General features: G+C 37.6%; 1 protein-coding gene across 2 annotated transcripts in view; it reads left to right on the top strand.

The window, feature by feature from the left end:
- Window positions 1–249: 249 nt before the first annotated feature.
- LOC106881090 (ski oncogene) overlaps window positions 250–10,775 on the top strand; it is a 107,125-nt gene continuing 96,599 nt past the window's right edge. The window contains exon 1 of one of the 2 annotated variants that reach the window (XM_052974090.1): window positions 250–2,167. In XM_052974090.1, the coding sequence (XP_052830050.1) occupies window positions 989–2,167 (1,179 nt within the window). In that variant the 5' untranslated portion in view covers window positions 250–988. The remainder of the gene's footprint in view (window positions 2,168–10,775) is intronic. The other variant, XM_052974089.1, reaches the window with a different exon arrangement.

Raw genomic sequence — 10,775 nt, 5'->3', positions numbered from 1 at the left:
TCTCTATATCTATCTGTTTATCTTAGTCTCCTCTTTCTTCTTCTTTCTGTCTGCATACCGCTTCCCTCAGTCTATCCCCCCCGCTATATCTTTCTCACTCTGACTAAGCCTCTACTCCTTCTCTTCCTTTTCCCCTCCGTCTGTCAGTCTACATCTCCTCTCTTTGTTAGTTTTTACCCCCCCCGCACCACCACCACCACTTTGTCTACCATCTATTTGTGTCTTAACTCTCTCTGTCTGTTTATTCAAGCCTGTCTTCTCTTTCTGTGTCTCGACTTATCTCTGTCTGTCCTTCCACTCCCTGTTTGTCTACCTACCCTTCTTTCTCTTTCTCTCTCTTTCTTCTCACTCACTCTAGCTGACTATCCCTTCTGTCTGGCTGCAGTTCTCCCTTCCTCTCTCCCTCCCATCTATCTCTCTATCTATCTATCTCTTCTCTATCTCAACATACACACACAAACACGCACACACACATATATATTTCTATGTCTCTCTCCCTTTCTGTCTGCCTCACCGTTCTGCCACCCCTTCCCTCTCTGTCTGCGTGTGTCTCCCTTCCCGTCTCTGTCTACCTCTACCTCTCTCTCGTTTGTCGTCTACGATCTTCAGTCAGTCCGACTGGCAAGTAGCAACAACAGCAGTAACTGCAACAAAAACAACAGTAGTCATTATACAAGAAAGACATAGGCACACACACACACACGCTTAAACAGATCGTCTGAGCAGCAACACTAATACTAAACTAGTACGAGCACCAACTGAGCAACTACTACGACACCAACTTCAACACCGCTAACAAGAACAACAAACTAAAAGACTACTTCGTCAGTACGACTAAAGCAAGGCCACTAACAACACCATTACCAACAGTAATATAGCTAGCGAATACTAAACTCCACCCGAAATCCGAACCCGGCACGCTGCTAACGAAGCTGTGGTTGTAATTGGTAGACTGGATTTATATTGAATTTTTAACTCTAGCCGGTGGATGGCATTGCGTCCATCCCACCGTGTGAGCCCTCACATCCAAAGGGTCCTGAAACACTATCAAAACAGTGCCATCAGAAGTTTGTGCGGTCCAGATGCTATTGTAGGGTCAACTGACCCCTACGACACCAGCCTGGCTGCAGGCGACGACGGTGGGGGGCTGCTAACTACTACATCACCCACCTTGGTCGAATTGTATACGGTGGGACAACACAATCTCCACCACCAGGGCGAGATCTCTCCCCCTTTGACGACGACGACTAGTAGTAGTGGTGGTAGTACTGCTGTTATTTGTAGTAATCCGAGTACTACCACTACCAACAACAGCAATAACAACCACTACCACCACAACGAGAAAGACAGCAATAGTAGTAGTAGCAGCAGCAAAATCTACAACAGCAACAAGAACAACAACAGCAGCAGCGGCGGCGGCGTCGGCGGCGACAGAGGAGCTGGAAGTACCAGTGGGAGTACCAGCAGTAATAGAAGCAGCCGTGCAAGTTCTCCTCTCTCCCCACCAGTGGCCGCCGGTGAGGCTGGAGTTGTGCCCGCGGCCACGTCTACCCCGGCTGTGGTTTTGTCTGGAACCAGACCTCCGTCCAGGCCTTCTGGCTTCGACGACGAAGAGGTCTTTGTATATCGAACCCATCGGAGTAAGGCCATGAGTAGCGTTGTCGCTACTGCTTCGTCGGCAAACGTCGTCAACTCCACCAGCAGTAGCAGTGCTAGTGGTAGTAGTAACAGCACCAAGCTACCTTCAGAAAAAGGTTTGGAATTTGATCCATTCAGATCTCCACCTCCTTATCCCATCCAACAGATGCCTGTCTTTACACCTTACGATTCTTATGCTGAACGTTCGGAAACTATTTTAGAAAATGAAAGGATTGCTTGCTTCATTATCGGTGGCGAAAAACGTCTATGTTTACCCCAAATCCTGAATTCAGTCCTCAGACATTTCAACTTGACTCAAATCAACTCCGTCTGTGACGAACTTCATATCTTCTGTGCTCGATGTAGCCCTGAACAACTGGAAACATTCGTTGCAGCTGGGATTTTACCATGTAGGACGGCCAGTTGTGGACTCATCACCAAAACAGATGCCGAAAGACTATGCCATGCGCTTCTTTATAAACGCACGGCCGCCAAACCAGTTGACCCCCCATCACCCAGCAGCTTCAAGGTAAAGGTAGATCTGTTTAACTTATATGTATATATATATAATATTTATATATGTATATATATATGTGTATACAGTTTATGTATGTATGCATGTATGTGTGTGTATACATTTATGTTTATACTTGGTGATCGACAACCACCTGTCCATAACTATGTATATATGTATAATAGCCGTTTGTATTTTGTCCCACTGCTGTTGGTGTGCTGCATGCATGATTTCTTTATGTGATATAATATAATATATATAGTTATATATCTTATGTATATGCATTATTTATATATATATATATATATATCCACAACTAAGTATATATACACATGTATTCCTACCCAGACACGCACATATATGTATGTATGTATGTACGTACACACACACACACACACATAGTGGAGGTCAAGTGAATTTATTGTCTTTACAACGAAAGTCTTTTTCCCTTGTATATATATATACTTACACACACATTCAAACATATCCACATATGTCTCAAAGGTCAGTTTGGCCAGAGATACTTCTGACCAGAAACCACTCACTGATTGCTAATAATATGAACACGTGTTTTATTAATGATATAACTTGTAATATGCTCGTAATGTTGCTCTGGAAATATTTTTGCCATCACTAGCTTTTTATCGAACATGCCTCTTCGCATTTTCAAATAATTTTTCTTCTGTTGGTCTTTTTTTACTGTTACTCTAATCTTCTTACCATTTCCCTTGTTGATTCTATCATTCTTCATTTTTTCATACTTTCCTGTTGATTTTTACCGTTTCTTTCCTTAAAAAAACAAAACAAACAAACACTATTTTCTTTATTATTTCTTACATCATCTCTATCATTTATGGTGCCGATTTTTTTTTTTACCATTTCTGTTATTTTAAAATCATTTCCTTGTTGATTAATTCGATATTGCTTTAATTTTTACCTTTTATGATTTCTTTTACTCTTTTTTTTTTAATGTATATTTCTGATATTTACCTCTAGCCTTTCTGATTTTCTCTAATTCATATTATTTCGCTCATCGTTAGCTATTCTCCGTTAGTTCTGCAGTATTTCAACTATTTGAAATGTGTTTAATATATTATTTACTCTAGACTTTTTGCAAGTTGTCCTAAAGTTTTGAGCAGCATGTGAATTAACCATTGGTATTGTGCCATGTAAAACATGTGTCATATTGTCTTAATTGGTCAATCACCAAAATGTTTACAAACCAACCACATTGGTCAAATTAAATTTTAAAACTAAAACAAAAAACATTGGGTTGGTCAGAAGGAAAACGTTGTGTCGATGGCTTGCTTGGTCCTTGTGGACTTACTTTTTCACTTTTTCATTTTACGAAACCATATATCCTTATATACACAGTACTTACCCACATATTTGTATATATTAATACATGCATACATACATAAATACATACACAAACATATACTTACATATATACAAGTATATAGATATTGAAACGACTCAACATTTTGTATATATGCAATGCTCTCCCCCACAGTACATTTAGGTATATGTCTAAAAATGACCTCACATACGTAGTATATTGTCTGTCTAAACACGACCTGACATCCACCCTCTACACTTTGCATCTATACACAACTATTTATTTATTCCTTGTATGTTGGCGTGTTTGAGTGCGTCCTTCAAATTCAGTACGGATATTTAGTTAAATTTTATTTTCTAAGATGAATGAAACTATAAATCTATTTTCTTTCTACACACATTATCACAGGTAGACGTACGTACGTATGTATGTATGTATGTGTGTGTATGGAGGTATTCAATTGTCATTTGATAATTGTGACACATCCTCTAGAGATAGGTTTTAATAAATCAAAAATTTACTTGATATACCTATATTTGTGTTCATTATACACACAAACACACACACACACACACACACACTATTGAGTTATTTTACTTAGCTCATTTACACACACACACACACGTGTGTGTGTGTCTGTGTACACAAATTCTTGCCAAAATAAACTATAACTTTGTAGTAGTATCTGTGTGTGAAAAATTTAAAATGCTGATTTTTCTAAATTTTTATTCCTTTCAGCTTCTCTTTTAAACCTATCTCCTTCATACTTATAGTCAGATAACACTAAGAGACACACAAAACTCAAAACTACCCGACTCATATCGCAGACATGTACACGATTCACATAGTACATACATACCTAGACATCTACTTAACTAGACACAAACATATGAACGTAGAAGCATATTACACAGACATAGCAGACTCACAAACACCACACAAACTGGCACTACCCACTCGTACTTTCATGGACACGGAGACACATACTAAGAGAAATTCTCACAGCCATACACACACACCACAGACAGCGCAGACATACTCAAGTGAGTAGACTGTAGTCTAGATAGGGAGACATTCACACACGTAAACAGCTACTCTGAGACGATTAAACACATTTACACAATGCTATATAAAAAAGAAAATCAATTTATCCACAGACATGGACACACACATATACAGATCAGACAAATACACACTATACGCTAACGGATTTTTCTTATATATATGTGTGTATATGTGTGTGTATTTGTATATGTATGTATGTATCTCTCTTAAAACTACATATACTTATCGTTAGAGCACACACACCATATCACTTAACACAGAACTATCCGGAGACGTAAGCACATGAAGGTATTTAGGCATGCATATTTATCGACAGACCGGCACACACACACATACAAATGAAATTTGATACATGTAGCGCGCACATTCACATGTACCTCATATTCCACACGCATGCATAATGCACACATAATACACACTGTTTTCTAACAGATCCACATAGAGCTCGAACGTACGCACACACGCATGATCCTACTACAACTACTATTTAAAGTGCAAAAACAGAAATATACAGCCATCAGACGCATACCCTTACACCCACACTGACGCTAGCATTGTAGAAGAGGAAGAGAGACAAACAGAGTAAGTGAGAGAGAGAATCAGAGACTGAGAGATGAAGGACAGGAGAATAAGAGACGTAGGGTGGAAGGAAGGGAGACAGTAAATTCAACTTAAGTTGCCAGTCAACACATTATATATGCAAAGTCCGTGCTATTTAAAATTGAAACCTCGAACTACCCTATGTGGGTGTATTGTGTGGTGTAGGTGATAGCAGCGAAGGGGAAGGAGAGACTGAATTATCCTTGTCTTCTCTTCATTCATTGCTATTCAACCCCCCCTTCCATCTCTCCTTCATACATACTCACCCACACCATCTCTTTACACACCAAACGTATTTTTCACTACATCAGTCCATTCACAAGTTCACAATATCTTCCGAAAAACCTCACGGCATCCAGTCTCTTGAGAATTTAGTTTTGGTTCGAGAAAAATTTTTGATATTTTTATTAAATTTTTGAATGTGTGTGTGTGTGTGTGTATATGGCAGAGTTGACCATCCTCAAATATAACGATATGTATATATTCGTAAATATAATACATACATATATGATATATGTCTTATATATATATAATTTCTTTCTTTATACGTAAATCAAACCTAAGACAAATATTTATTGTGGTGTCTCGTTTCTCTCTTTATGAATATACTGTTTTGTATAACGGGTTCTATACGCTATGTATATATGTATATATATATATATATATATATATATATATATTTAATCTTACAGAATCCGTTCAGCACTCTTATTTAGAAACATACCGGATACGTTGCAAAACAATGATGTACATTATGTGTGTACACACACACACACACACGTTATATATATATATATATATATATATATATATATATAAAAGGTTGAAAAGGAACACACGTTGATATATATGGGGAAAAAAAGTAAAGGTAGAAAATGCTGAAATAATTTGATAAAAACACGGTACTGAAATGTTTTTATAAAAATATTTTAACATTTTCTACCTTTACTTTTTCCCCCCATATATATGCGTGTATATATATATATATATATATATATATATATAATGGACAATAAAACGAATGGTTTACACTTGGTAGCTTACTGGTAAAGCACAATCAGTTTCATAGTGATCGTTATGTAAATTCCATCTTCGGTCTTTCGTTTGCCATATATATATATGAATATAAACAAATGTTTCTAAACATACATGTGTATGTGTGGGTAAATGCCTAACACACACACACACGTGTGTGTGTGTGTGTCTGTTTATAGATATAATATAATATATATACGTGTTTGTTTTTACGTTTAGTTATAATAAAAACAATTTTATATTAATCTGATGGGTTACTCTGTACTTTTGTAGAGTACAAATTTGTTATCTTTATACAAGATGTTGACTGACTTCGAAGTTTCGGCCAGCTAAGTGTATATTATATAAATATATAATATACACTATGTATGTATGTGTGTATGTATGTATGTGTGTGTGTGTGTGTGTATGTTATATACGCTTACACACGCACACGAATTGTGAATTAGCTGACTACTGCTATAAACCCCATCTTTTGTCGTCTTTCCCCTCTCTCATCTAAGCCTCTTGTGACCATCTAGCTCCCTCTCCACCACCACTCCTTAAACCAGTCAACAGGAAAAACGAAGATTACATAAACTGACCAAATCAATCATTGGTGAGGGGGAGCATTTTCACCTGGGAGGGGAAGAGATAAGGGTTTTGATAATTAATGTGAATCAGCAATTTTTGCTTTTGATGGTCAGTGGCAACAAGAAACTAACAGAACAGCTGAACAGATTGTTGTTGTTTAGTCTCAGGTCAAACTTGATCGAGCAGACTTGTGATTAGAGCCATTCCAATCGTGATCATCTTGCCTCTTTCGTTCAAACACAGTTTATCTTGGGCTATATCGTCCAATGTATTCTTTCTCCTCACCGTCCATACAAAAACAGAAAATTGTGGTTTGAAGATCTGACTGCTGTTTCTTATAGCTCGACTAACCACGTGGAAGAGGTATCAGTGTCGTATTCCACATACAGCCCTTAGATAAGAAAGCTCTCATCATTATTGTTTGTGATAAAATAGTCAGGTACTGGCGTCGATTTTATTATTCCTCTAAAGTATCCAAGATGTGAATAGACAAGAATGAAAGCCAAGTCCTGCTGTGCGTTCTTTGCCATAAATCACCCAGTGTCATCTGAAGAAATTGAAACGACACCGAAACTTCTCAGATGAGAATACCTTAAATGAATATATTATAGTGGTGAGTGCCCCAGCAAAGAAACCATCAAATGACTGGAACAATATATTAAGTACATCAGAAGATGCTTTCAAACACATTCGAAATATGTGTGCATGAACTCAAGCAAAATATAAAATGAAATAAATGCAGATATTTCGGTTTGTGTATAGAGGAGCTGATTCCAGCGGAGCAGGTAATTGAGTAGCTTGGCCACATCTGTGCAGTATTTAAATGGTACCAAGAGAAGTATTATTATTGAAGTCAGGATAAAACTATCGCTACCATCGAGAATTGTGGTTTGATAGGGATATTAGAAGTATTAATATGACATTCTACTGACTCTTATGGCCACTCGAAGCGCATGAAATACTATTAACAGGAATGGAGAGTGTTGCTAGAAAGTTCCTTCAAGAATTGCTTGGTTTTCTACCATGCTTAACAGACATTGGACTGTATAATGCCACAGCTGAACTGGACAAGTGTAGTGTAGAAGACAACGGATTAAAAGGAAGTTGTGATGGAGGGTGTTGTGGAAAATGGAGCCAGCCAGGTTACGATCAGAGTAGAGTACGATGTATTTCCATCTCTGGCTGATATTAGGCGGTCGGGCTACCGAACTGACATCGCTGTTTGTCGTCGATGCAGACAATAGCAATTTCTTTATAAAAATATGCCAAATGGAATTATCAAGTTTTGAATATCAGTACGGAATTCAATAAAACAATATTGCAGCAGCGTCAGTGCAAATTATTTCAGTTGTTTCCCACAAGGTGAGCAAGAAACCTGAAATCCAAAATTCTGAGTGGAACGTAAAGATGGATTTGAATCGTTCGTGTTCTCAAACAATATTGCGATAGCGAAGCAGTACTCTGATCTTATGGCATAGACTGACTTATGTCTTGAGTACTGAATTGATTGGTGCATCGTGGAGGAAATACGGGGCGTACACAGAAGGGAAAGGCATAAAATAATAATGACAAATAGCGAGACATAAAGACAATGGTGTATGGTGCTTCCAACCAGATGTAGAATGTTGTGATCAACAATGGCATATCCCGTTGGCATTGGACTTGTGAAGGATGGCAAAACAATCATTTGTGAGCTGGAGAAGGAAGCTGAAAGTTTCGTTATCAGTAATGCAGAAGGATGTGAAAGAAAGACCAAAGCTGAGAGTAAAGAACAAATCCTATGTGAATAATAAAAATAAAATAGTTGTTGCGTTGTTCGGTTACAGCTACAGCCAGTTTACTGTGATGTCTATGAAGATGACGAAGATAATAATAATAATGATAATAATAATTATTATTATTTCAAAATTTTGTCACAAGGGCAGCTTGGGGGAGGTGGGGATAAGTCAATTACATCGACCCAAGTGCTCAACTAGTACTTATTTTATAGATACCGGAGAGATGAAAGGCAAAGTCGACCTCGGTGGAATTTGAACTCACAACATTAAGACAGAGGAAATGCCGCTAAGCATAACGATTCTGCCACCTCGCCGTATTGTTGTTGTTGTTGATGATGATGATGATGATCTTCCTCCTGCCCTCTCCTTTCTACTAAAGGCACAAGGCCTGAAATTTGAACTCAGAACGTAAAGACGGACGAAATACCGCTAAGCATTTTGCCCGGCGTGCTAATGATTCTGCCAGCTCGCCGCCTTAATGATAATAATGATTTCAGATTTTGGCACAAGGCGAGTAATTTCGGGGGAGGGGATAACTCGAATACATTAACCCCAGAATTCAGCTGATACTTATTTTATTAACCCAGAAAGAATGAAAGGCAAAGTCGACCTTGGCGGAATTTGAACTCATGCCGCTAAGCATTTTGTCTGGCGTGTTAACGGTTTTGCCATATCGCCGCCTTAATAATAATAATAATAATAATAATAATAATAATAATAATAATAATAATAAACGCGCAGCATGTGAACTAAGAGAACTCGGACTTTTCCTGGTAGCAACGGTGCTGTAGGAAAGTTTCGAAATCGTGCTCTCCGATCTTGCTGAAGGGAAAGTATTCTACAGAGCAAACTCTGTATAAAAATGTAAACGATATGCATTCTTACAGATATACACACATATATAAGTGTAGGGAGGAGGGGTGGGTCAGTCACCAGAGCAACCCGCCGTTATTTTTCGTCACTTTTCTATTACGTTTGCTTAAAGCTAGCAACATGCTGTTACATCAGTCGGTCGAGTATGCGCGCGCGAGAGAGTGTATGTGTATATAAGCACAGGTTGAGCACACGTGTGTATATAATTATTAACATTCGTTCCATACACAACCTATGCTACACGTGTGTTAGTCGACACAAGCTCTGTGTGTGTGTGTAATATTCCTCCGTTTATTAGTTTTTTACGTTAACACAATGCTACAAATCTATCTATCTATCTATCTATCTATCTATCTATCTATCTATCTATCTATCTATCTATCTCTGTGTGTGTGTGTGTCGTGGCGAGAAAGCAGTGCTTTTTCTCAAACACACTTAACGAATGCTATGAAAACTGAACGTATCTTTTTTTTTTTTTTTTGGCTAAGCTTTTAGATTCAACACTTTCACACACTCCACCACGTATAATACACAGAACCCCAGAAGTCGATTATATCTACTCCAGTGCATAATTGGCACATATTTCAATGACTTTATAGGTTTCAGAAGTTAAATACAGCTGGGTAGCATTCTCCCCATTCCATCACTCTAGTGTTTCTCCCATACACCACCACCACTTTTAGAGTTTGGCAATCGAATGTTAACAATTTCAACCTAGGCGGGTCTCGCTGTACGTATTAAATTAAAAAAGTAATTTTATTTTCCTTACGTTCATTTTGACTAAATAATATCATTTACTCAATTTTTAGAGAAATTATACGCGATTTAAAAACAAAAATAAAGTAAAATGTAATCTAAAGATTAGAAAAGATAATGAAAATGGGTAGCCAGCATATTCAATGGAAAAGCACATGTAACTTCGGGTGAATTGGTAGACTCGTTCTCAGAGCGTTCTTAGTTCAAATCCTGCCGAGGTCAACTTTGCTTTTCATTCTTCAGGGGTTGAAATATTTGTCAAATATTTGTGTCAGTATTTGCTACAACGATGCATTCTTAGATGTATATAGAAGACTAAGAGATTGTAGATGCAGGCTTGGTGATTCAACATTCAAATACACTGATTTAGTGTTAAGGTATTTTAAAATGTGTATTTAGTGTTAGGTCATGAGGATTAAAATTCATGCTTAGGTTTCTTGATAACAAGTATAGTAGACTTCTCTGGTTTTTATCTATTTAGAATCTTTTTGTCACTGATAGGAAATGAATGAAGCTATAACAGGTATTCCCATCAAAATAAGTCTGATGTCTAAAAGAGAAAAACGAAAGGCTAGCAATAGTATATATATATATATATATATAT

This window comes from Octopus bimaculoides, chromosome 17 (genome assembly GCF_001194135.2).
Source record: "Octopus bimaculoides isolate UCB-OBI-ISO-001 chromosome 17, ASM119413v2, whole genome shotgun sequence".
Taxonomy (NCBI): domain Eukaryota; kingdom Metazoa; phylum Mollusca; class Cephalopoda; order Octopoda; family Octopodidae; genus Octopus; species Octopus bimaculoides.
Note: the sequence above shows the minus strand (reverse complement) of the source record. Positions and strands in the feature narration are given on the sequence as shown.